The sequence below is a fragment of the Idiotropiscis lumnitzeri genome, chromosome 1, assembly GCF_059441095.1.
Source record: "Idiotropiscis lumnitzeri isolate Australia: NSW breed Sydney's pygmy pipehorse chromosome 1, RoL_Ilum_1.0, whole genome shotgun sequence".
NCBI lineage: Eukaryota > Metazoa > Chordata > Actinopteri > Syngnathiformes > Syngnathidae > Idiotropiscis > Idiotropiscis lumnitzeri.
Window position 1 is genome coordinate 5218770 of NC_142391.1, and position 27206 is coordinate 5245975.

Genomic DNA, 27206 nt, shown 5'->3' on the forward strand with positions numbered 1-27206 from the left:
TACTCAAGTGTGCAACGAGATTAGAGGTTTAGTTTAGTTATGCCAATGCTTTTCAATTATTTTATATTACACCCCCCCCCCGCCCCTAGCAAGAAGAAAACAATTTGTTGACTTTTTCAGCGTCACCTTCCACTTTTTGAGTACCAAGCGCATTGAACAAAATCCCGTGGTGCTCATCAGGGTATCATCTACTACGTGGTGGCCTCGCCCAAGCTGGAGGAGTGGCTGTCCAACGAGACCATGAAGGAGGGTCTGCGGGCGTGCAGCGAGAGGAACTACGTGGACCTGGATCCCACCTTCAATCCCAACATCGACGAGGACTACGACCACCGGTTGGCCGGCGTCTCCAGGGACAGTTTCTGCAGCGTTTACCTGGGCTGGATCCAGTACTGCAACTCTCGCAGGGACAAGGTAGCGAAATGGATTTTTAAAGAGCACGCTGGAATCTCGGTTGAAGAACCCGCAAGCTCTAATGAGGGCTGATGTAGAGAAAATCACAAAAGATGGACGGAGTGAATAATAATCACGTATGATGGAGGAAAAAAAAGCTCAAGCCCTTCAGCAGCCAGGCCAAGACTGGGGTTTTTTTTGGGGGGGGGGGGGAATTCTGAACTGAGGATCCATCCCTGATATAACTCATGTTTTGTGTTATAGCCTCTGGACAACGAGAGAGGCTCTCCTCTCGTGCTGCTTTGCTTCGGCCTGTGCGTGCTGGGAAGGAGAGCGCTCGGAACGGCGGCTCATCACATGTCCAGGTTTGGTTGACATTTTGGAACTCGTAAAAATCCGAAAACTTCTTATTTTTTTGTGTGAAAGTTACCGACAGAATGAGAGAAGCTCATTTTTAAATTTGCTTTGAAAGCAGCTAAGTAATTTCTTCTTGTATTTTCTTCGTTTTTGTTCTGAAGAATTTCTGTAATTCAAAGGGTATGTTTATTGGTTCCTGCAATTCTCGATACCCGGGATCTTTTAACTACAGTAAATTTCTGAATACGAAACCAGTTCGTGTTGCAAATCACCCATTTGTTAGTTTGACAGACTATTAACTCAGTCACTACCAGCCAAGTAAAAAAAAAAAAATTTTTTAAATTGATATTTGACGTCTTGAGCCGTCAATGGCAGTAAATGAGTTAATACATTTTAAAATGATCTGTTGTTTATAATTTGAAAATATTCTTGGCTCAGGCCAAAATTGACCTGGATCATATAATGATGTTAAACGATGCAAACACAAAACGGTCCACGAAAAAAGTTCCAACGTCTAACGTTGTCCCATCCCACAGCAATCTGGAGTCTTTCCTGTACGGGCTTCACGCTTTGTTTAAAGGAGACTTCCGCATCTCGTCGGTGCGAGACGAATGGATCTTCGCCGACATGGAGCTTCTCAGGAAAGTGGTGGTGCCCGGCATCCGAATGTCCCTGAAACTTCACCAGGACCACTTCACCTCGCCCGACGAGTACGAGGAGCCGGCGGTGCTTTTCGAGGCCATCTCGGCCCACCAGCAGAACCTGGTCATCGCCCACGAGGGCGACCCCGCGTGGCGCAGCGCCGTGCTATCCAACGCCCAGTCTCTGCTCGCTCTGCGCCACGTGCTGGACGAGGGCACCAACGAGTACAAGATCATCATGCTCAACCGCCGATACCTCAGCTTCAGAGTCATCAAGGTCCAGTAACATTTCCTTTGTGCGGAATATGGGAGGTTGTCACATGTTGTAGGAAAATACCGAATACATTCTTCAGAATCTTTTACAGCATGAGACGTAAAGAATATTTGAGATTGTTGTCACATGTAGGATAAAAAAATTTTGTATATTGTACGGCTGCCACTAATGCTTATTTTAATCATCAGTCAATTATTTTGTTGATTTATCAATCAATTGGATTTTTAAAAAAAATAATGACCAGTCCGTTATCCTGAAATAGGACATTATTTCAAATTGACGGGGCAGAAAATGCGCAAACAAAATTGGATTCGCTTGCTGGGTCGTTCCATAACATGTCAGAAAATATGCAAAAGGGATGATCATTGTTTTCCAAAGTATAAGTAGATGTTTAAAAGGGTTTTGTTTTGATTTGACTCAAAAATAATCAGTCTGCTGTCATGGAGGACAAGAGAATTCTGAGAATATTTCCTGTTGAAAGCCTGAAATTCCAAGAATTTGGACAATTTGATTGATTGAACGATAACTCGATTGTAAGAAATAGTTAATGATTAATTTGATACCCGATTAGTTGTCAATTAATTAAGGATTATTTAGTATTTTGGGGGGGAATTTGCATAACTTAATGTCTGAAAAATACCGGTGATTGTTGTCAAATGGGCGACAACACACAATGTACTCTTCGAAATGTAAAATTCAAATATAATTTTATTTGAGTGATTGTTTCGCAATCCACAATTTTTGTATATCATGGAAAAAATAATTTGTGAGATTATATAATATACTTGATGACGCATTGTTCCTTGAGTTATCGAGGAGAACACAAAATTTATCCTGCCTGAGACAGATGAAGAACATGGGAGATTGTTGTCAAGTGTAGGACATGGACAGTCCTTGCCAAAAACTCCTGCCGTTTTCCTCGAATCTTTTAATAAATTAAAATGAATGCATTTGTCATTTCTAGATGAATTATTCCGCCATACAAAGCAAATTTCAACGCAAATGTTGCATTGCTGTGCCGCAGGTCAACAAAGAGTGCGTGCGTGGCCTGTGGGCGGGCCAGCAGCAGGAACTGGTGTTCCTCCGGAATCGCAACCCGGAGCGCGGCAGCATCCAGAACGCCAAGCAAGCCCTGCGCAACATGATCAACTCGTCATGCGACCAGCCCATCGGCTATCCTATCTACGTGTCCCCGCTCACCACCTCCTACTGCAACTCGCACCCACAGCTTGGCCACATCCTGGGCGGGCCCATCAGCGTCGCCAACATCCGCAACTTTGTGGTCAACACTTGGCACAGGTGTGTGTGTTGCTGTGTGTGCGTTTTTTAGGCATCTTGGTGACGTGTAGAAGTGAGTGGAGCATTTTCATTCAGAGACCAAAACTAAAAAGTGCTTTGCTGCCATCTTGTGGCCTCTTCAGGCAATTTCAACCACGCGTCGATTTTGGTCCGTTTCCAAGCTGGTTCACTGTGACTCATTTTTATCCTTGCAGATTACGAAAAGGGTGCGGCGCAGGTTGTAACAGCGGAGGCAATATTGAGGATTCTGATGCGGGCGGGATGTCCTGCGGCAGTGGGAATGGGATGGCTGGTGACTCGCAGCAGAGCTCCATATCGCAGGGCGGCAATTCCGGACCCGGCGGCCCTCACTCGTACCAGCCGCACGCTATGGGTGAGAGGAAATGAACACGGCGGCGAGTCAGACGATAGCGGCAAACGTCAAGTGTCACATGTAAAGTCCATCGAGCATTTGATGGAATTTACACAAAGTAGTGGTTTATTTAATTTAGACAAGGGAGGAGAGCAACTAGTTTGCAACTCATGTTAACAGTCGGCCACTTTGTGTGATGTCCCACAAAGTCAATAAAACGCCTGACCTTTAATAACTAAAAATGTAAACGAGTTAGCTACTTTTGTTAGCAGTACACCGCATACTTGCCCAAAGTCGATTAAAACACTCAATCTTCGATTGCTATAGCGGCTCGTTAGCCGTTATCAATAAAAGAAAGTTACCAGTTAGCGGCTAACCTTGCCTATGGTGTGATGATGTGGGAATTCAGTGATTGACAATAGCGGCTAGTTTGTCGTTTGTGGCTTTCAACCACATTGTGCGATGTCATGTCAAATTAACCGTTGTTGATGCTAGCCGCTAATAACGCATTATTGTCACTCAGAGAAAATAAATTGCAAAGGTTAATCGTGTGAATGACTTAATGTGCTACGCGTAGCTGCTAACGTCTAACTGGTACACATTTAATAGCGAGTGAATCTCGCAGCTAGTTAGCATTAGCCGTTACCATGAGTGGATGACCGCATTGTGTGATGTCACGCATAAAATCAATAACTCAATCAACCTTTCACAACGAGTGACAGAAGCTTCTTCAGGATTGACTGTTGCAAATGTTCATAGCTAACTAGCTGCTATTGTCACTCTTTATCAAATTGTTGACTTTAGTGGATAGTGTCCTTTTGTCTACTACATTGTCGCAACGCTAATGCCGGTCTGACTTTGCGTTTTTTTTGGGCATCCAGGCTCCAGTCAGAGTTCCCAGTCCGTCCAGTCCAGCCTGGTGCGCCACTCCCCGGCCCGGGCGTCTGTGGCCAGCCAGTCATCGTCGTACCGCTACGGCGGCAGCAGCCGCCACTCGTCGCTGCGCACGTCCGCCACGGGCCTGGAGGCGTGCCGGCGCTCCTCCACCAGCCAGCTTTCCCTGCGCACGCTGCCCACCTCCTTGCAGCTGCGGCTCGGCTCCACCTCGGACTCGGCCGGCCCGTCGGCGTCGCTGTCCAGCCACAGCATCCCGCCGTGCAAGCGCCACACGCTGGTGGGCCTCCTGGGGAACGACGGCTTGTGCGGCGTGGTGATGGACCCGCTTGGCCAGCATCATCACCATCACCAGCAGCAGCAGCATCTTCATCATCATCATCACCCGCACCATCACCATCACCACCCGCAGCAGCATAACCCCGTCGTCTCCACGGTGCGCAGGGATGACATCTCCTACAGAGTGCAGGTGTGTGGTAAAGTCTCGCCACGATTTGCATGAGGGATAAAATTCCAGACCCATCCACTGTAAGTGAAATTTTGCAATAGGAAGACCAAAATCTTGTGTTGCTTTACCCTTCCCATGCTCTTTGAAGCAGAGGTGAGCGACTCGAGTCGGCCTCAGTTAGCTTGCGACAATTTTATTTTTTTTTTTTAACCCAGCAGCATTTTGTTCTTGAAAGAATTTTTTTTTTTTTATGTCATGCGTGCAACCGCGGCGACGACGACAGCCACCAATATGCTGCATGGGCTGATGTTGAGCGAGTGTCAACAAAGATTTGAAAGGATTTGTGGTTTGATGAAACCTTAAAAAAAAAAAAAAAAAACACTCAAGGTTTGAAACTGAAAGAAAGCAGATGCAGGTAAGCTAGTTGTGTGAATTGAAGCAAAACTAGCGACGTTAGCTCGACAGTTTAGCTTCCCAAGAGCGGGTCAAATATTAACTAAACTTGATATCAATCACGCATTCAATTTCAAAGACACAAAAGCGAGACGTAAGACTCCATGGAGAGCTTAATCTTGAAACTATACCAATAAAAACGCTGTCATTATATAAGCGTGACTTAACTTCAAACTCTGTTAAATCAAGCAATGATTCAATGATTTGGCTCACTTGAATTTTGTGCCAAAAAAAAAAAAAATTCCATAGTAACTTGTTTCAAACTTGACACGTGACTTCCTCCGTCCTCTTCTAAGCGATATTGTGTGAGGTGCACCCGGCTCGCATTCATATGTCATCGTTACGGTTCTGTCCAGATTGTGGACCCGAGTCAGGTGCTGGACAACATCAATATGTCCAAGCGGAAGGAGCTGCAGTGGCCCGATGAGACGGTGAGACTGCGGGCGGGGCGGACCTGCTGGCGGGACTGGAGCCCCCTGGAGGGCATGGAAGGACATGTGAGTTTGAAGCCATTACCAGGACTTCAACGCTTGTTGCAACATACTGCAAATGTCATCTTAATGCACACCTAAAAAAAAAAAAAATAAAAAAAATTTTATTATTAGAAAGAGGTTCTAATCTCTTGTGAACAAAGGTGATTTTTTTTTTTTTTTACTAGAATGAATCGTTTTAGTTTTTTGTTTTAATCCAGAAAAAAAAAGTCAGTTTTTTTTAGGTAATTAAAAAAAGTACTATTTTTCCATGATAAAAAGTTTCTAAGTAAATATATGGTCATTATACGATACATAATATTTGAAAAAAAAAATTTTTAGAGAAAAATTCAAATTATTTTAGTCAAAAAGTATTTTTTTAAGATTAAAAAAAGCAATATTTTGGTGTGAAGTCATATTTTTTTTATCCCCCCAAAAAACATACCTGAGAACATTCATATTTTTCTCAAGGAAAAAAAATGTACGAAGTCTTACTGTTTCATTAAATCTATCCTAATATGAAAAGAAATTCCTCATTATGTGACTAGTGTTTTTTTTCCAAGAGTTTTTCTATTAAAAAAAAATTTTCAAGTGAAAATACCCCGAAAATTGCCTTGAGGAAAAAGTGAATAATAAAGTAAAAATGTGAATAATCTTTATTTTTCAAAATCAAAAGTGATATTTTTTTCTAAAGTATTTTTGTTTAAGGTCACTGTTTCCATGACATCACTTTTTACATCCGTAATATCACCTTTGATCCTTTTTTTTAAATGCTGTGCGCTCATTTTTTTACCCTAACGTAAGCAGCAACTTTTATTTTTTTATTTATTTATTTTTTTTAACTTTGCTCTGATGATCTAGTTTGTTTGTCCTAGTTTGTGCCCCGTGACACTGACCTACTTCCTCCTCGTGTCGTAAATGTGAGCGGCCTGACACTGTTGCTTATTTCCAGGTGATTCACCGGTGGGTGCCTTGTAGCCGCGAGCCAGCCAACCGCTCCCACATAGACAAGACCATCCTGCTGGTACAGGTGGATGACAAACTGGTGCCCATCGTCGAGACGGGCGTCATCGAACTGGGCGCCGAGGTTTAATGGGGGACCCTAAATGGCAAGCACACCAAGAACATACGCAGAAAGCGGGAGCGGACAGAATCCAAGCGCAAAGCAAAAAAAAAAAAAAAAACGCCAGCTGAGGCAGCGTACGCTTTTCAGGGCTTATGCCAGCGGTCCGAAACATTGTGTGATGTCACGCAACGGAATGTTGGATAACGACGGTCATCATTATATCGTTCTAAAAGCTTGCGTGTGTGTGTTTTTGACTTCACGTGTGACATTGAGCAGTGTGGTCGCGAATTGCTAACTAGCCACTACTGTCGCTTGTTAACGACAATTAAGCTAGCCGCTAACGCCTGAGTGAGTGATGTGCGTGTTTTCGACTTCCCTTGTGGCATCGCACAGTGTGGTTGACAATCTATCACCACTGCCTGCTAGCTAGCCACTACCGTCACTTGCTAACGACGGTTCAGCTAACGGCTTGTTAGCAGCTAACGACAGTTCAGCTAGTGGCTTGTTAGCAGCTAACGGTTAAATCGAAGGTTGAATGTTGTGTGTGGTGTAGCCTGTATACGTGACATCACACAATGTGGTCGACTGCTAGCGTTAGCTGCTAACTACCTGCCGTCATCGATTGTTATCCAAGCTTGAGCTTGTTATCACCTTGTGGCATCGCTTTATGAGGCCAACAGCTAATATTAGCCATGTATCGCTAATTAGCTGCTGTCGTCACGTTGACGGTATTTTTGAAGTTCGAGCCTGATAAAGATTTTTTTGGCGACGACACAATGTGGATGACTTGTGCAGTTTGTCACAAATGGCTAAGTTGACGTTAATGGCGAAGTAGCCATCATCGTGACTTGTTTACGAAGGTTGAGCTAATGGCTGTTAGCAGTTTAGTAGCAGCTGTTGTCACTTCTTACAAAGGTTGTGCGTGTTATTTATTTGACATGCAACATCACACAATGTGGTCGGCTGCTAACAGGAGCACCTAGCTGCTAACTAGCCGTTATAATTTCTTGTTATTGAGGCTCATGCAGGTTATCAACTTAGTGTGACGGCGCACAACGTGGTCGATTGCCAACATTAGCAGCTAACGGCTAACTAGCCCAATTTTGGCAGTGGACAATTTTGGCTGACAAGTAACGGCTAACTAACAGAAATTGTCTTGTAAATCAAGGCTAAGTAGCTGCGAATGTCTGTTATATTGCAACTTTGTGGTTACTGCTAATGATAGCCACAAACGGCTACGTATTGGTAATTACCACTTATAAACAAAAGTCGAGTGTGATATTGATTTTAACGTGTGACTGGACACATGCCAACATTGGACGCTAATGGCTAGCTAGCTTCTAACGTTCGAGCAGGTTTCAGACTTTCCGCGTGACGAGACTGACAGCTAATGTTATCAGCTAACGGCTGACGTAGCTGCTATTGTCACTTATTGAAGGTGGGTCCTGACATCAATTTTATGTGTGACATTGCACAATGTGCTTGACTGCTTATTGCTAAGTTGCCGCTAACGGCTTCCAGCGTCAATTTTGAAAACAGCAACTGGGAGTTGTCACCCCCCCCCCCCCCCCCCCCCCGAACCACAGGGAAAATGCAAGCCGAGGCAGAATTTCATTTTATTTAGTTTTTAAGCGCCTCCCTCCCTTCTTCCTCTGTCACAATCTGCCTTGCTTGTACGGGGAAAAATCCTGCATGACAGTCAAGCTCATTGATTTCTATGCATTTTTGTGTTGATATATTTTGTTGTTGTCAATAATTTGCCAAATATGCCTGGTTTTCTCATTTCTCCTATCTTCCCTGCCCTGCCCCGTTGCCATAACGACAGAGGACGTTTCATTGAAGTCATTCCACGCGGATTAGTTTGAAAGTATTGACTTGCACTATAATTTTTATTTACAGTGATACACTACAATCGCACATATATGTATATGTGTGTATATACATATGCATATATATATATATATATATATATATATATATATACACGCACACATTATCACACTATTTATTTATGACAGACTCTGAATGGCCGTGGTTATACCGATGCCTTGGAATGACGTTTAAAATGCAATCACCCTTCTTTTTTTCTTTTACCAACTTGAATATAACTTTTTATTGTATATCCGTATATATATTTACACAAATATATATATATATATATATATATATGTATAATGTTGAGTGTATAAAATATTTATTACTGTGAAAATAGTATTTACACTTAATGCTTTTTGAGATAAAAAAGGTTAATGTATTAAAGGACCATGGGGTTGAAAAAGAGATGCAGAATTTTTTTCTGATGGTTTGTTTAACTATTTAACTTAATTGCTTTTCTATATTGAGAAATTAAAATTTGATTTATTGCAAATGAGTTGTGGTATCTGCTTGAATGTAATTGATTATTTTCATAACATGCAACTTTATTTGTGTAATATTATGACATTGTTCTCATATTTCAACTTTGTAATATTCATCAATTTATTCCTGTATTACTGTCTACTTTCTCATAAAATTGACTTTCGCGTTAACATTTTAAGAACTGTATTTGTATAACGTACAACTTAATTATTTCGAGCTCTCACGCTATTTTTTTCCTGCATTTTCATAATGTTACTACTTTAATTGCTATTCTCACAAAATCAAAACTGTTCTTGAGGGGGGAATTAATTTCAACTTCTTGTTAAATTATGATTTTTTTGGGTGTGTGTTTTATGCTTCTATCTGTCCTTTCTATTTGTACTTTATATTTCTTTCCAACCTTATTTACCGCGAGAGTTCAGTCATGTGATCGCGGTGGCGGCGTACATGCGACCCTCTGCTAACAGTGAGACAGCCTGTGACGTACTGACTGCAGCTGTGAGCAGGCTACAAACACAGCACCCAAATGCCTTGTTCCTTATCTCTGGTGACTTCAATCATGCTTCTCCGTCCTCCTCTCTGCCTTCATTCACACAATATGTAACATGCCACACCAGAGACAATAAAATATTGGACCTTTTCTATGCCAACACCAAGGAGGCGTACACGTCACTGCCCCTCCCCCCGCTGGGCAAAGCTGACCACAACTTGGTTGCTCTCCTGCCTGTGTACAAACCTCTCGTCCGCAGGCAGCCAGCTGTGACACGCACAGTTCAGCGATGGTCCGGAGAAGCCGAGGAGGCCTTGAAGGACGGTTTCAACACAACTGTGTGGGAGGTATTCAGCGAAGCTCACGGTGAGGACATTAATGGTCTAACAGAAACAATTACAGACTATATTAACTTCTGCATGGAGAACACCATTGCCACCAGGACTGTAAGATGTTTCTCCAACAACAAACCCTGGATTACACCGGACATTAAAGCTCTCCTGAAGGAGAAAAAGGGGGCTTTTGTGTCGGGCGAGCTGAAGAGAGTGCAGCGTCAGCTGAGAAGGAGAATCCGAGAGGGGAAAAAGTCCTACAGGATGCGGATGGAGGAACAACTGCAGCGGAACAATGCCAGGGATGTCTGGAGGGGCCTGAAGACCATCTCAGGCCACGGACAACCAGGTAAGACCCAGAAGGAGGGGGGGGGGGCTTCAGTGGGCAAATGAGTTTAACCTATTTTTCAATAGGTTTGATCAAATGCCTGACCCCACTCAGGCTCCCCTGCTGCAGCCCCCACCAACCCCTCCTGCCACTGTGAACGAGACCCTCTCTCCCCCTCTCTCTCCCCTCTCTCTCTCCACAGGCTCCAGTTCCCAGCCTCATCAGACAACCACCACTTCCTCCTGCTCAGGCTTGTTCCTCACAACATCTCAGGTGAAGAACCAGCTGAGGAAGATGAAGGCGAGGAAGGCAGCAGGCCCAGATGGGATTAGCTCCCAGCTCCTCGAATCCTGCGCAGACCAGCTGTGTGGAATCGTCCAGCACATGTTCAACCTGAGCCTGAAGCTGGGCAGAGTCCCCCAGCAGTGGGAAACATCCTGCCTGGTTCCGGTTCAAAAGACACGCCATCTGAAGGAGCTCAACAACTTCAGACCAGTGGCGCTGACGTCTCATCTGATGAAGACCCTGGAGAGACTGGTCCTCGTCCATCTGCGCCCCCTGGTCAGCTCCTCAATGGACCCACTCCAGTTGGCATACCAGCCTGGCATCAGTGTGGATGATGCCATCATCTACCTGCTCCACACTTCACTCTCCCACCTGGAGAAGGCGGGGGGCACGGTGAGGATCATGTTCTTTGATTTCTCAAGTGCTTTCAACACCATCCAGCCCGCCTTATTGGGAGACAAGCTGGAGCAGGCGGGAGTGGCCCACCACCTCATCACATGGATCCACGACTACCTCACAAACCGGCCACAGTACGTGAGGACACAGGACTGTGTGTCTGACGTGCTCCTCTGCAGCACGGGAGCGCCGCAGGGAACTGTTCTGGCTCCCTTCCTGTTCACCCTCTACACGTCGGACTACAAATACAATTCCACAACCTGTCACCTGCAGAAGTTCTCTGATGACTCTGCGATTGTCGGCCTCATCACTGACGGTGACGATCGGGAGTACAGAGGGGTTACGCAGGGGTTCGTGGACTGGTGTCAGCAGAACCGCCTCCAAATCAAGGCTGGGAAATCCAAAGAGCTGGTGGTGGATTTCCGCAAGCATCGGCACTCTCCACCTGCACCAGTGAATATCCAGGGAACAGACGTTGAGAGGGTCTCAACTTACAAGTACCTGGGTGTTCATCTGAACAATAAACTGGACTGGAACGACAACACAGACGCTCTCTATAGGAAGGGTCAAAGCAGACTCTTCCTACTCAGGAGGCTGAGGTCCTTTGGCGTTCGGGGAACACTCCTCAGGAACTTCTACGACTCTGTGGTTTCATCAGTCATCTTCTATGGAGTGGTCTCCTGGGCAGGAGGCATCTCGGGCCGGGACAAAAAGAGACTGAACAAACTAGTGAGGAGGGCCAGCTCTGTCCTGGGCAGCTCCCTGGACTCTGTGGACTCAGTGGGGGGCAGGAGGATGACGGCAAAACTGTCATCAATGCTGGACAAACCAGCCCACCCACTCAATGACACTCTGAGAACACTCCACAGCTCCTTCAGTGACAGACTGTTACACCCTCGCTGTACCAAAGAGAGATTTCGCCGCTCCTTCCTGCCGACTGCTGTCAGACTTTTTAACAAGAACATTGGGTCAGGCCTACAAACGGGAGGGCATTAGTGCAATTGTGCAGTCCTAGGATGCAATATATACTACTACTGTACTTTCAGCCAATGGTGTACTTAAATATTGACCAATGATGTATTTTGTTTACCATTACAGTATTCTTATAACAGTACTTTTATCATTGCAGTATTTCCCATCATTGCGGTACTTTTACTATTACAGTACTTTTATCATTGCAGTATATTTTATCATTGCAGTACTTTTTACCATTAGAGTACTTTTATCATTGCAATATTTTTATCATTGCAGCATTTTCAATCATTCAGTAGTTTTTATCATGACAGCGTTTCCCCCTCTGTATAATGGACAGGCATTAGGAGTGTTTTCTTACACTTAGATACGTTTATACTGTGTATATTTGCATGCTTTTTATGAATGTCTGCTGCTAATGTTCTACATTAACGGCTACATTACGCCGCCGACTCTGTGTGATCTATATCTTTGCTGCTGTAACACCTCAAATTTCCCCATTGTGGGACTAATAAATGACATCTTTATCTTTATCTTATGATGCTAGGTTATTTTGCTAACCCAATTGTGCTGCCTGTGACACTTCGTAGAAATGAAAAATGTAGAATATTATCCCTCTGATTTTAGTCAATATTTGTTGTCTTTGTTTGTCCAAGGAAATCACAGCGTCATCATTCGACTTTCACCTGTCAATCAAGTCCAAGCTCGACCTGAAGCACATGACTCTTTTTTTTTTTTTAAATACAGGAAAGCCCCGCCTCTTGCGTGCTGTGATTGGACGACGCTCCAAAGTCATTCCTAGCTGTTTTTTTTACGCCATATAAATAACACCACCGTGTTTTAGTCGAGAGACACCGTCTCGTTTATTATTTTCCCTACCTACTCCCTCGCTCGGCTTCTTTCAACAAAGCGTACTGCAGGTAAAACAAATGTGTTTTTTTTACAGATGTTTTGAATTTCTTTTAAATACCTTGGTGACATGTTTAATATTAGCTAGCTAGCTTAGGGAAAAGGGATGCCGTCGTCATGTGACTCCCACGAATCAGGTGGCGTCGAGTTGATCTCAAAAGCGTCACTTCATTTCAAGAAGTCACTTCGACATACGAGTGTGTCTCATTGTAATTATCATTCGTATCTGGCTACCGAAACAGAGGCAAAGAAATGGTCCGTTTGTTGGTACTCCCGATTGTGCTGGGGCTCTCCGCCGTCCTGGTGAACTCCTTCCCCAGACAGGATCCCGCAAACGGGAAGAACTGGGTGGTGATTGTCGCTGGCTCGTCTTCCTGGTACAACTACAGACATCAGGTAAAAAAAAAATAGAATAAACAAACATTCAATTTGCTTTTTATATTCAGCGGTGAGAACGAACCGACATTTTTTTTTTTTTAGAAGAAGATTGCACTTTTTATTCCTGTTTATACTAAAAAAACAATTTGTTTGCTAAGTAGAGTACCTGAATATCTATATGTTTTTTTTTTTAATTGGTTTATTCTCGATATTTCATCTTCATTATGACTTTTTTTTCCATGTTGAAACTTTATTTCCATCATAGTATGACCCAGTTTGGGTAATCTGTCCTTTCTGGTAAATTCCCGGTGGGCCGGTCTGCATTATTTCAGTGTTCGGGCACTACAAAAATCCGCCTGTTATTTCCTTTTGGCTCAGTTAATATACTCCGTCCATGACATTTGAATCAGACTATATCGTTTTTTGTACAAACGTATTAAGGACAATATGTACTTCAGCAACCAATGAGAACCCCCAAACCACTTGTTGGCTTATTCATGAAATAATGTGCCGCGTTTGTATCCATTGACCAGGCGGATGCGTGCCACGCCTACCAGATTGTGCACAAGAACGGGATCCCGGACGAACAGATCGTGGTTATGATGATGGACGACTTGGCACAAGCTCAGGAGTAAGAACGCCGACACACATGCGAACACATAATTTTCTCGTACATTTTTCATGTTAACGTGCAACTTTATTCATTTAATAGTATGACTTTATCCTAAAAAATGACAACTTTTTCACATAAATATATATTTATTTATTTTATTTTTTTGGGAGAATATTCCTTGTTAAATTCCAAAATGTTTTTTGTAATCTTGCAACTTAAGTCCTAGATGATTTGATACTCTTACCTATATTGCGACTTAATACTCATTTTATTGTAAAAAATTACCTTTTCTAAAATGTTTTTTTTCCATTATTATTAATTACAACTATTTACATTGCGATACAACTTAGTTCTCATGATAATTGGACTTTATTCTTATAAAATGACAAGTTTATTCTCGTAGTATTAAATCTTTATTTCTGTCATATTCTGATAAAAAGAAAAAAAAATACTGGACCTTATTTTGCTAGTTGTCGCCCACTTTCCTGTAGATGTCCACAGCCGCTTGCAATCGTTTTCCTGTGTTTAGTGGCTCTGAGCCAAATACAAGAAAATGGTCAACACTGATTGATTGTGATACCAAAGTAAATCTCCCAAAATCAACTTAAAAAAAAACTGTTAACAAAAATAATCCACAGATCAGTTGATCAAATGTTTAAGTCAAATCCATTTTTTTTTTTGCCCTTTATCGCACACTTCCTCTTTTCTTTGTGTTCATTTCCTCTGAGGGATTTTTTAATATTTTGAAGGGAAGTGAAAGTGATTAAACGAGCAATTTTTTTTAGGGGCAATGCAATGGCGCATGCAAAATGAGCTTTTTGAGAGAAGTCACACAAAACAAATCGTGTTTCTTCTTCTCATTCCACGCTAATTACCACTTAGTGCGACCGGTCGGGTGACATCATGACTTGATTTTCCCCCGGAGTTGCCGACTGAAATGCTTTGGATGCGCAAGTAATGCGGATCCTAAAATGGACACACACAACAGGCTTTTTTCTCCTCTCCTGTTATGTCATGAGTTAAATAAACCTAAATAATAAACCCAAAGCCATCTTAAATTAGAAAACAACAATTTTTTTCTGCACCACCATCCGGAACTGAGTCAAAATGTAAACTGTTCTAGAATCAAACTGCAGTGATTAAAAACAAAAAGTAAATTAAGAAATGCACATGCCAAGTCACGTTTTCACATTGTCATACAAACGTGGAAAAAAGGAATTTGTCACTGTTGTCTGAAGGCAGTTTTTTTTTTTTTTTTTGGGACTTTAAGTTGATTGTCAGAACTGGCCACTTGCACTTCTGCTTCCTGTTTTTCGCACTCCAATAACAATAATTAAATCACCAAAAAACATTGTAGGCATTGTTGTGCGGACCACTGCTACTCAGCGTTTGGGGCGCGACAGCAAATTGTAGCTGGACAGATAACGACAGTGATAAGCGGGAGTCAAAGGTTAACACACTGGAAATTATGCTGGAATTTTTGCGGACGGAAGCGAAAACGGGGGAAATAAAGTCATGTCATGTTTGAGGCGTTACGGAATGCCTCACTCGACTGGATTTGTAGTAGTTGTTGATTAAACTTGCGCTAATGCTTAAGCAACCAACTATTTTCTTTAGCGCTGGTACTCATTAGGGTTGTGTGGGATCTTATTATAAATTATTCGTTTGATAAACAGACTTGGATTTTGTGAAAAAAAAAAAAAAGGAAAAATTCTTAAACTTGGTTTTGTACAGCCACGAGGGTTTTTGTGGAGTGTCAAAAAAAAAGAAAAGTAAAATTTTCTTTAAAATATATTTATTTTATATTTTGATATATTACCCTAAATAAATGGAAAGGGAAATTTTTGATACTTTTTTTTTTTAATAAAATGTTACTGGAAGAAAAATTATTCAAGCTGGATTTTCCTCAAATGTAAAAAAAAAAAAAAAAAAAAAAGCACAAAAAAACAACCCCAAAAAAATTAAGATTATTTTTTGCATTAACTTTTTGGGTAAAAATAAAAGCAAATCGGGGAGAAAAAAATGAAATATTAATTTAGATACATGCACGTGTTTTTTTTTTGTTTTTTTATACTTTCTATGCAGTCCAATGACTTGGATTCTGCAATAAATGAATAAGTGAAACTGAAGAAAAGGGAACCATGTCTTCTGATATGTTCACTTGGGTTTCATAAAATGCGAAGAAAAAAAATAAAAATACAATAGTTCTTTTCCCCTCCGTTATGTTGTTGTATTAAATATTTTACTGCTTCCCTCCTGAAGAAATCCCACGCCCGGCATTCTGATCAACAGGCCCAACGGAAGCGACGTGTACAAGGGTGTCCTCAAAGACTACACTTCTCATGTGAGTTCCAAAATGGAAAGGCCACTGTGGACCTTTTTTTTTTCTTTTTTTTTCTGACCGTCTTGTCATGTGCAGGATGTCAATCCGGAAAACTTCCTGGCCGTGCTGAAAGGTGACGCCTCCAAAGTGAAAGGAGGCTCTGGAAAAGTCTTAAAGAGGCCAGTGACAATTTTGCAATGTGTCTGTGTGTGCGTGTGTGTGTTTTTTTTTTTTAAATCAGAGTCCCACATCAACGTCTTTTTGTCTCTACAGCGGTCCCAACGACCACGTCTTTGTCTACTTCACCGACCACGGAGCGCCTGGAATTCTGGCCTTCCCCGCCGGAGAGGTTGGCTGCCTTGTTTTCATTGTACACTCACAAAATTACTGTTACTGTCTGGGTTTTTATTTATTTTTTATTACTTTGTATGCATGTTCTACCTCCTACCTATATTTTGTAAAATTTGAAAAAGCAAGAGATTGATTAATTATGAATTTTGTTTAATGTACCAACAATGCTACTCGCTGTTTTGTCTCTTTTGCAGTTGCATGTCAAAGACCTCCAAGAGACCATCCAGTACATGCGCGACAATAAAAAGTACAAGAAGGTGTGAAGCTCGCTGGCTTATACCGCAAAGAATCGTCGTCGTCATCTGTCGATACTGATACTCAGCTGTTTTTGTTACACTTTATGTCAGATGGTGTTCTACATCGAAGCGTGCGAGTCGGGGTCGATGATGAGTGATCTGCCTGACGACATTGACGGTGAGTTGAACAAACCGCAATAAAACAACACCAAAAGTCTTTGACTAATTATTATTCTGAATTACTTGTTTGTTTTTTGTAGTTTATGCCACCACAGCTGCCAACTCTCACGAGTCGTCGTACGCTTGCTACTTTGACTCCGAACGGGATACCTACCTGGGAGACTGGTACAGCGTCAACTGGATGGAAGACTCTGATGCGGTATGTGTCGACAATTCATTTTTCTTTCCTTTAATAAACTTTAGATGTAAAAAAATAAATAAATAAAACTTGATTTCCATGTCTATCATGAGTGGAACCTCAAAAAAATTAATTTATCATCATAAATACATAGGGCCAAGTATGGAGCCATTTTGGCTCAGCGTTGCCCTCGAGAATGTTTTTTTTTCATTTATTTATTTTTTTTATATTCTTTTTTTTTTTTTTGTCTTCAGCCCCTGAAGACAGTTTTGTTATGCACCAAACAGCAGTTCAGAGTACCCATTAGCAACATAAAATTTGGTAGAAATATCCATCATGAGTAGTCCCACAAAATAAATCATGAAGCCATTTTTATTTAACGCAGATATTTTGGTATTTTGGCGTATTTTTAGAAAGTCATCCACCAAAGCAGTGAGTCATCTTGAAATGTGGCTGTTATACCTCTTATCTCTCTGTCTGTCTGTCTGTCTGTCTGTCTGTCTCTCTCTCTCTCTCGCTCTCGCTCTCCCTCTCCCGTGCTTGTGGCCCTGCCTGCAGAAGCAGATTGACCCGCCCACTGCACCATCTGATTGGTTCCTTGTGCAGTGGGTAACAGCCAATCAGCTGTAAGCTGCCCGTTTGCTTTTTCACCTCGACTCACATGCACTACGGGAGACAACAGACTGCGGAAATTTTAATAAATGTCTACTGCATCTCAAAACTAACAGAAAAATATAGTTGCTTAACTAAGTCAAGTTTTGGAGTTTTTGTTTTTCAAAATTTTGACATCATTTTACCCCCTTTTTTTCTTTTTTCAACAAATTAATATTGGCTTCAAATTATCGGTTATCGGGCTCCATGACCACTAATAAACCGTATCGGTATCGGCTCTGAAAAAAGCATATCGGTCTATCACTCGTATTATCCTCTCGAATGAAAAACAAATTCAACCCTTGTCTTCAAAATTCAGCTCCTGAATCCAGTTTCACTTAGCAGAGACACAAAAAAAAAAAGTCTTAAGAAGACATGCTAGATAAGAAACATGAAGTTTGCTGTTATGGTTTAAAGCAGCGACTTGGGTTCAGCAGTTGCACTCTCTAAATTTGTTTTCAAAATGTATCCGTCAAAGCGAGCAATGTGGAATGCGGTCGACGTGTTTATCACGATTAGACCCGCAAAAGACTCTCAAGACACCTTTCATTCTTGACATTTCTGTGACACCGCAGGAGGACCTGTCCAAGGAAACGCTGTTGAAACAATTCCGAATCGTTAAGAATCACACCAACACCAGTCATGTGCAGCAGTTTGGAAACAAAGTGAGTTCGCGCACAAACATCATGTTTAATACGACGACGTTTTGCATCAAACTCGCGTACGCTTGTCCCGCCGTTAGACTCTGGCCCACATGAAGGTGGCGGCCTTCCAGGGGGCGCGCAAGAGCGGCGGCGCCGCCCCCGGCCCGCTGCCTCCTGTCGGTGAACTGGACCTGACGCCCAGTCCCGATGTTCCACTGGCCATCCTCAAGAGGAAGCTGATGGCCTCCAACGACATCAACGTGGCTCGTAGCCTCCTCTCGGAAATAGACGCACACTTCAAGGTTAATGTTGCGCTGTGGAGCTGTCGATCAAACGTGTCTGTGTGTGCGCGTGCGCGTGTGCGTGTCATTTGTTTGTATTGGCTTGGGAGTGGTTTTTATTTGAATTTTTTTTTTTAATTTGTGTGTTTTTATTTATGTTTTGTTTGCGTATTTGCTTCTCGTTTGTGTACGTGTGTTTCTTTCTTTCGTTTGCGTGTGTTCGTTTGTGTGATCATTTGCATGTGTGTGCGTGTGTTTTTATCCGTGTCTGTTGTTCTTGCTCGTGTGCGTCTGCTTGTGTCCGTGTTTTCATGGGTGTTTGTTTTTGTTTGTTTGTGTGTATTCATTTGTGAGTTTCTAAGTGCGTTAGTGCGTGTGTGTTTTTGTTTTCTGTGTTTTGTTTGTATGAGCGTTTTTTTTAGTGTGTTTTGTGTGTGTGTTTTTATTTGTTTTGTGTACGTGTGAGTTTCGTTTGCACATGTCTGTTTTCATTTGTGTGTGTGTGTGTCTCTTTGTTTGTGTTTCCATGTGTGTAGGTCAGGGAGATGCTGGCGGCGACCATGCGTCAGATCGCCGAGATTGTGACGGCCGACCGTTCCGAGGCGGAGGAGGTGGTCAACGAAAGGCGGGACCTGACGCAGCACCGGTGCTACCGGACCGCCGTGGATCACTACAAACACAACTGCTTCAACTGGAACAAAGCCAAGGTATGACAGCAACGCTTTTGCTTGGTTTTGAAAAGTGCTTTTTTTGTGTTTGCTTCCTATTTCTTTTTTTCGATGTAATGGTTTTGTGTTTCCAGTACGAGTACGCACTCAGACATTTGTACGCTCTGGTGAACATGTGCGAAAGAGGCTACGCTGCTGACAGGTAGCTGGAACGTTTGATTTAAAAATGTTTTATTTTAAAGATGTATGCAAATAAAGAAAAGTTATTTTTTGTGTGTGTGCAGCATCCAGATGGCCATGGACTCGGCGTGCCACTTTAGCGAGTGAACAAAACCCGTCAAAATATGAAAGCTGCTTGGTTATTGGTTTTATTAACACATTATTAATGTTTTTTTTTATTTTTGTTTCTCAATGTGTGTTTCTGATTTTAATATGAATTGCACTTTTGAAAGGTTTGAATGACTTTTAAATGATTGTGTGCTTTTAAGGACGTATTTTTTTTCATTTGTGTGAACGTGTTTCGCTATCAGCTTTATTGGTGTGACAATGATGAATGTTTACTGATGCTCCAATAAAAAGGTGAAAACTTATGCACAAATGTTGTCTTGTACTTATTATATAGGACAGTGGTTGGCACATCTGCTTCACAATCAACTACTTAACTTAGCAGAGGTTACTTGCGTTTCTTTTATTAACCACATTGCAACTTTATTTTGCTGATTTATTTTTAACTTATTGTGTTTGAGCTCTTTTATGATCCTTCTCTGAAAGAGTTACTGTTACACTGAGTAAAACAGCTTTCTCCCAACGGGATTTACAAACATAATAGTTCTGACCTTTGTCAGAGAGGAATTTTCCCATTATTACTGGGGAAACTGCTAAAACAGTAAACAACGAGCCCGTCGCACAGCGATGCACTGCCCTCTGTCGGTAGATGGTAAACTTGCAAGTAATTTCAATACTTTTTCCTTCTAATAATTGGACGAATTATTCAATTCAATCGGAGCATTAGTTTGGGTTAAATTGCTTTTCCTTGTTTTTGCTTTAAATCGAGGGGTGTACAATTTATTTTTATCATTCAGACTCGAAAAATGTAAATTATCAGGCAAGGCACAATTGTACACGATTAGTAAGGTTTTAACAATCACGGTTTAAACTAGAAAACGATATTACTTACATTTGCGCTACATAATTTTGAAAAATTATTTTTAAGAAAGCACACTTCACGCTTCCTATAGTCAGAATTTTAATCAGGCACTTGGAGGGCTACCCACTTCAACCAACATAACCCCGCCCACTCGATAAAGACGGAAGATAAAAGGACCGAAACTCGCCCTCCAGACGCAAGAAAACCGGAGCGCTCATTTTGATCAAGTATAAAAAAATTAAAAAAAAAAAACAATACAATAACAAATGACCTACTCGTTTTAAACACGGAGCGCACTTAAAAGTTGTTCCAAACTTCCCCTGGTGACTTTGCTGTCCTCCTCGCGGTGGACGGGCGAGCGAGACAGCTGCCGTGCTAGCTACTTAAGGATAGCCGTTTTTTGTGTGTTATTTAGGGAGGCTAACTTTGAATTTTGCACAGCCGGTTCGGTCCTGTGTGCTGGTTCGGAACTTCAACATCCTCGTCATCATTATGGGATCCCGAGCGTCCACGTTGCTGCGCGAAGAGGAAATTGAGGAAATCAAGAAAGAAACGGGATGTAAGTTATTATAAATTGTATTATATTTATTATTTTCAATGCTAAAGGTATTGTTAAGGAAACGTAGCCTATGAGAGGAATTACATTATTTAAAGGAAGCCACATTTTATAGCTTCCAGTAGGCCTTCATAACGGGATCATAACATTGAGCTTGTTTATTGGACAGATCACAATTACGTCACATTTACATCCGGGTGGCAAAAATACATTAAAAAAAAGAATCTTTAATGTCACAGTGAGTTAACCATTCATGACTTTTCAGTTATTCGCAATAATCCTTTCAGACACTGAAACTGATGTTAGTGAGCAGATCAGCCATGTTAAATTACTCAAAAAGACATCCCAGCTATACATTTGTATTATGACTGTTTATGCGTGAGGTCATAAAATCATCTTGTATATGTCCTTTTGCAGTCTCGCACAGCCAGATCACGCGTCTGTACAGCCGCTTCTCCAGCCTGGATAAAGGCGAGAACGGCACCCTCAGGTGAGTCCATTGTGGATGAAGTAGTAATAGTTGAGCACGTCTGCAGCACAGTTCAAAGGTTGGGGATTACTTGTCACTCAAGTCAAATTTATTTATATAGCCCTTATTATTTTTTTTAAATAGTCTCAAACGGCTTAACAAGCCAGCAGTTGACAAATATTGACGACAACCCTTGTTCTTAACTCCACTTGTGAGTTTTCTGTGACTATTCCGGCTTCCTCCCACCTCTAATTTGGGTTGTAAATTGCCCATAGGTGTTGAAAATGCAAGGGTTCCTAATTTAAGTTTGTGTATTGGAATTATTTTTGTTTTTTTTTCCCAGTAGTTCCATACGTGTGCCTGCTGAGTTGCACATCCTGGTAAACCTTGTGCAACATGGCGACAAATACACAAAATCGGAACCAGTGTTGCCTCATTAGTGATTTGCTCGCCAAAGTTGGCGACTTTTAAACCCATCTAATGGGAAAAATGTTTCCATTGCAACTATGATTAATAAAAACTGGGGGAAAATCTCTACTAGTAAAATTGTAATAATCGAACTGCAATATTTCAACCAAAAGTCCTAATTTAGATGATTATAATTTTATGGGAATTAAGTTGTAATATTACAAGAATGACGTTGGAATTTATTATGGAAGTCATAATTTTAGGAAAATAAAGCTGTAGTATGCCTAATACAGGTAATGACTTCCGTCAAAGCGGAAATGAAAACTTCACATTCGCTTCGTGACACTGGCCATGAATTGATTTTGTCTATGTGAGTTTCTTTTTTCAAATCATTTTTTTTTTCCCACAGCAATTGTAGCTCAAATTGTGTCCCTGCTGACATGGACTGCTTATACTACCAACATAGTTCCGAGTCACAAGGAAAAGATGATTTACAAAAAAAAAAACATGCACAGTCGTTATTGTCAACTTGTCGATTCTTTGTCGCGCTCTATCCACTATTTTTCCAAAAAACAACTTGCAACTAATTCCTGCTAAAAAAAAAAAAAAAGGAAATCCCAGTTTTCACATTGTGTTCCTTATGACAAGAAATGACAAATTTTATTATCGTTGGAATTTTCTACAAAACTGTTGGCTTCATTTTTGAATGTTTTCCCACAGTTAATGGCAAACTCAAGCGTTTCATGCTTCGACGGGATAAAGCGAGTAATAGTTGAAGAGACGGGTAATGATTACATACGCTGTCTCTTGAACTTACCGCTGTTAAATCCGCTGTTTTGTGTGCGTGCGTATGGCAGTGGCGTTTACACACAACAAGTTTTGGTTCTTCCTGTCCCACCTGAGTCACGCTGACCGTCAAGGTGACTCGTGTCTTCGTCCTCTATTTATTTATGCATGATTATGAGGGTCACTATCACCGAAAAGCGCCTTTGGCGTCCTCCTCTAAGTTGTAGTCGTGAAGCTGTAGCGTCTTTTTTATTTCATCTGATATAATTGAATCCTTTTTCTCCTCGCAGTCGAGAAGACTTCCAGAGGATTCCGGAGTTGGCCATCAATCCTTTGGGTGACCGCATCATCAACGCCTTCTTCCCGGAAGCGTGAGCTTTTTATTTTGAAACCTTTCCTACAAAAAAAAAAAGGCGGCTCGGCTGCTGTTTTCACCGATATGTATGAAGGAGAACGCCGATGCAAAAGTGTTCACCCCTACACTACAGTATGGTGGATGGGGACTGAACCCTGCTGCGAAAACTGAAAGTGATATAACCACGAAAAAAAGTTTTGATATTCGTTCAGATTCCGTTGCTGCTAACACGACAAGAAGCTCCTCAACTCACTTCGACATGAACTATGTTGAAGTGAGTTGAGGCAGCAGAACACTGTAAATTTCTGCCCTAATAATACTTTAAGCTAAAAATAAATGAGAATAATCTGAATGTTTGTTTAAATATTTTTTAGGAATCAAAAATGTGATTTGTTTTTAACATTTTGGGAAAACATTTTTCCAAGAAACAAGAATATCAAACGAAAATGCAAAAAAAAAAAAAAAAGGAAAATGGAGCTGGAAATATTTCGTTAAATTAAATATTTTTTTAATCCATTTTATCAAAAAAATATTTTTAAAATGTAATCTGAATTATTTTAGTTTTGAACATTTTTGGGAATTTTCTTTTCTAAATAAAATTTTAAAAAAAATTAATGTTCAAGAAAAACAGATTTTTTTTTTTTTAGATTGAACGTTATTTTTTTTCTTTTAAGATAAAATAAAAAAATGTAACATTTCATTTATTTTTTAATTGTTCTATTTAAATTGTGGCCAGGGAGGACCAGGTGAACTTCCGAGGCTTCATGCGGACGCTGGCCCACTTCCGTCCCATCGAGGACAGTGAGAAGAACAAGAACACCAGCACCAACGAGCCGCTCAACAGCAGGACCAACAAGCTGCTGTGTGAGTGCAAATGATGTACTCTTTGGTTCTCGCACAAACCACAAATGTCACTTATCACTTTTTTAAAAAAAATTTTTTCATTTTGTGATTCCCGCTCAGTTGCCTTCCGTCTTTACGACCTGGACAGAGACGACAGGATCTCGCGGGATGAGCTGCTCCAGGTGAGTGTTCCAAATCAGTTTCCTACAGAATAGCAGAGCAATAGCAGTTTAAGATTTTAATGTTTTTTTGGGGGGCGTGCGGTTAATTTTCCAGGTAAAAACGTTTTTCTGGAAAAAAGGGTTTTGGTGCAGATGTGTCAGATAAAGGTTTCTGAGAAGAAATATTTTTTTTGTTTTGTTTTTTTTTGCGGGGGGGGGTGGCAAAAAAAACAAAGGGGTTATTTCGATGAATGTGTTTTTTTTTGGGGGGGGGATTACATATCTTTAAAATATTTACAATAAACTAATAGTTATATAATATATATTATATAATAGTTTTTGGAATTGGATAAAATCAATAAATCATTTTTGGAAAAAAATATTTTTCAGAAATGTTTTCACACAAAAAAAATCCTAATAATAATTATTGCAATTAAAATTCCACAAATGTTCGAGGAATCTATACTTTTTCTTCAAAATCATCTCAGAAGTTGCATCAAAACTCTCATCCTCGTCCCACCAAGTTTGGTAAAAATGTCGATTGGAACTTGCTTTTGTTTTGTGCAACCATGTATCGAAACAAAAGCAGGAAGTTGCCACACGTGAGCATCGTGTTGAATCGCCCCCGTTGTTTCAAGTCGCTCGCTTGGTGGAGCTTGTCACGTCATCATCGCCGCGTTTAGCCGAAGAATGAAAGTCTGTGATGTAATAGCGGCGAGGAGACTTTGCCCTTCAGTTGATAAGTAGCCACAACGTAACGGTTTTTCTTCCCCCCCAAGACGTTGACGCGTTCACGACTCGTGTGTGTTTTTGTGCCAAACACCAGACAACACTTGTGTGTGTGCGTTTGTGACAGGTTTTAAGGATGATGGTGGGCGTGAACATCTCTGACGAGCAGCTGGGGAGCATCGCGGACAGAACCATCCAGGAGGCCGACACCAACGGAGACGGCTCTATTTCCTTCAACGAATTCATCAAGGCGAGTTCTCCTCGCCGCAACTGCTTGGTTATGTGTTCGGTTCAAGAATTTATTTGTATATCTTTTTTTAAATAGTCAATTCTATATATATGGATATCGAGAAGAGCTCAAACACGATTTTTAGCAACAGGTCATGTACAAAATAAAAACATTAAATTCGAGGGTAGGAAAAATGAAAAGAAATGTCAATAGTGAATTAATTAATTTCCCTTGCCTATTATTTATGATTTATGCCACGATCAATTTATATATTTCACGAATCTTTTAATCGTTGAATGTTTTTTTTTTATATTAATGCATTATTGCGCCGTGATATTAATTTTGATATTTAATGCAGATTGTATTTCATTCAATTGATTGAAAATGAATTTAAATGGATTTAATGTTCGTTTTATTGAATAGTTTTTTTTCATTTTATTTAATGAGATTTTGAATTGTGTTATACATCTTTATTTAAATTAGTTTAATTTGACTTTGCATGGATTTGCATAAATTTACATTTTTAGTGAAGATGTGTTATAACATTGATTCATTATAACGGATTTTATTTTCTATTTAGTGACATTTTTATTTGATAGATGTTTTAAATGGTCTGTTTGATGGCATTTTCTTTTTCTTTTCATTACATTTGATTAGGTTTGTATTTTAACATACATAAGTATGTTAAATAGCATTTTTATTTTATATGGAATTTTTTTCTCTTACTTTTTTATATATAATAGTGTCTCTTTAATGGATTTTTTAAATTAAATGCATTTAATGACATAATATTCAGACTTTTATTAACTACCATTTACGATAAATAACGGCGCCGTGCATTGATAATTGAATCGTCTTTTTTAATGCTTTTACATTTTTACATTTATGCAATTTTTATAATTATAGTACCAAAAAATTGGGAGCACTGCTTTAAAAAAAAAATCTTTTGTGTGCGTGTGCGGGTGTGTGACAGGTGCTGGAGAAGGTGGACGTCGAGCAGAAAATGAGCATCCGCTTTCTGCACTGATGACTTGAGATTTTATTTAGCAAATCATCATCACTACGGCCAGACATTTAGTTTATTGTTCCCTCCTCCTCCGTCAGTCTCAAAAGCAGGCGACTGTGGTCCTCGCCTTCCGTAGAAAGCCGCTGTCTCCCGCCAAAAACCTTGGGAAACATCTTTGTGCTGCTATACATGCGCATGTGCCTTGATTTTTTTTTTTTCTGGGTGGTATTTTTTTACTTCTTATATATGCCATTTTTTTTTTTGCCCCAGTGGTGGGTGCAGCTCAGTTTCCTACCGTGAGAACCACAGTCGTTGCTGCTCTCCACATGGTACAATCAAGACTACAAAAGGGGAAGGGGAATCTATTTAATGCATCATTTAAAAGAGACAAATTATGGATTTTTTTTGTTTGTTTTGTTTTTCCACACTATTTAGCACCAAAATATCTTGGACATTCTTTCTTCCAAATACCACAAGGATAATGAATGGAAGACATGTTTTTACAGCGTTATCACTCCTAATGCAGCATTTCATCAGCAAGCTGTCGAGTTACTTAATTGAAGTTGCGCTGTGGTGGATATCATGGCCAAATGCTAATATGGATCCACGACATTCGAAAATCCATTTTCCATAATCTGTCTCTTTTAAAGGGCCTGTAGCCGATTCTTTCTTAGCTTACGTGAACTAGAGTACTGCCAATCACTTCAAATGACTCACTTCAGTGCTAAGACGGAACATTTTGCTACTGAATATCACTGGATGATAAAATGTGGACCAGCTTCAGCTGAGTTATATATTTGTATTTAAAGCAATCTATTGTCATAGAACTAGTATGCATGACCATGATGCGCAGCATTTGACACATAAGTGTTCTACTAATTAATACTAAAATCAGTGTCTTGCCTCCACAGAGAGACAAATATACTATAATTAAAAAATATATATAGTGCAATAGTTCAAAGCCTAGATGTTATGGTGGAACTGAAACAGGAAGTATGACTCGAAAAATATTAATCTGAGAGGTATTTCTTCACAACTGGTAGAGATTTATGTGAATTAAATAAAATGAGGTGCCATGTTTCAACTTTGTGGGTGCTGTTTGAGTTGGTATCCGTTCCGAATATATATATATATATATATATACACACACACACACGTTTTTTTTTGTTTGTTTTTTTTTGAAGGGGCGACGCTACTTCGCGGATTTTCAGTTTTCGCGGGTGGTCTCGGTCCCCATTAACCGCGATAACCGGGGGTTCACTGTATATATATATATATATATAGCCTTCGTTTTGTATTT

General features: G+C 40.7%; 4 protein-coding genes across 5 annotated transcripts in view; all 4 read left to right on the plus strand.

Annotated features, from left to right (window-relative positions):
- pcnx1 (pecanex 1) overlaps positions 1 to 8217 on the plus strand; it is a 34567-nt gene extending 26350 nt beyond the window's left edge. For both annotated transcript variants that reach the window (XM_088312393.1, XM_088312399.1), the window contains exons 28-35: positions 181 to 411; positions 655 to 755; positions 1284 to 1665; positions 2687 to 2961; positions 3156 to 3334; positions 4195 to 4676; positions 5465 to 5605; positions 6531 to 8217. In XM_088312393.1, coding sequence (XP_088168519.1) covers positions 181 to 411; positions 655 to 755; positions 1284 to 1665; positions 2687 to 2961; positions 3156 to 3334; positions 4195 to 4676; positions 5465 to 5605; positions 6531 to 6671 — 1932 coding nt within the window. In that variant the 3' untranslated portion in view covers positions 6672 to 8217. The remainder of the gene's footprint in view (positions 1 to 180; positions 412 to 654; positions 756 to 1283; positions 1666 to 2686; positions 2962 to 3155; positions 3335 to 4194; positions 4677 to 5464; positions 5606 to 6530) is intronic.
- On the plus strand, positions 8213 to 12607 carry LOC148342914 (uncharacterized). Its single transcript, XM_088307109.1, has 3 exons — positions 8213 to 10173; positions 10355 to 10967; positions 12553 to 12607. Exons 1-3 carry the CDS (start codon positions 9450 to 9452, stop codon positions 12605 to 12607), a joined length of 1392 nt encoding a protein of 463 aa, XP_088163235.1. The 5' UTR covers positions 8213 to 9449.
- On the plus strand, positions 12592 to 19807 carry lgmn (legumain). The gene is made up of 14 exons (XM_088303898.1): positions 12592 to 12725; positions 12957 to 13110; positions 13626 to 13723; positions 15968 to 16049; positions 16125 to 16207; positions 16302 to 16377; positions 16574 to 16636; positions 16727 to 16793; positions 16876 to 16994; positions 18200 to 18289; positions 18367 to 18570; positions 19086 to 19256; positions 19352 to 19419; positions 19502 to 19807. Exons 2-14 carry the CDS (start codon positions 12967 to 12969, stop codon positions 19542 to 19544), a joined length of 1308 nt encoding a protein of 435 aa, XP_088160024.1. The 5' UTR covers positions 12592 to 12725; positions 12957 to 12966; the 3' UTR covers positions 19545 to 19807.
- Positions 19808 to 20519: 712 nt separating this feature from the next.
- Positions 20520 to 26990, plus strand: chp1 (calcineurin-like EF-hand protein 1). The gene is made up of 7 exons (XM_088312412.1): positions 20520 to 20923; positions 21338 to 21410; positions 22874 to 22954; positions 23675 to 23802; positions 23902 to 23963; positions 24799 to 24921; positions 25874 to 26990. The coding sequence occupies exons 1-7, from the start codon at positions 20857 to 20859 to the stop codon at positions 25925 to 25927; spliced, it is 588 nt and encodes a 195-aa protein (XP_088168538.1). The 5' UTR covers positions 20520 to 20856; the 3' UTR covers positions 25928 to 26990.
- Positions 26991 to 27206: the final 216 nt, after the last annotated feature.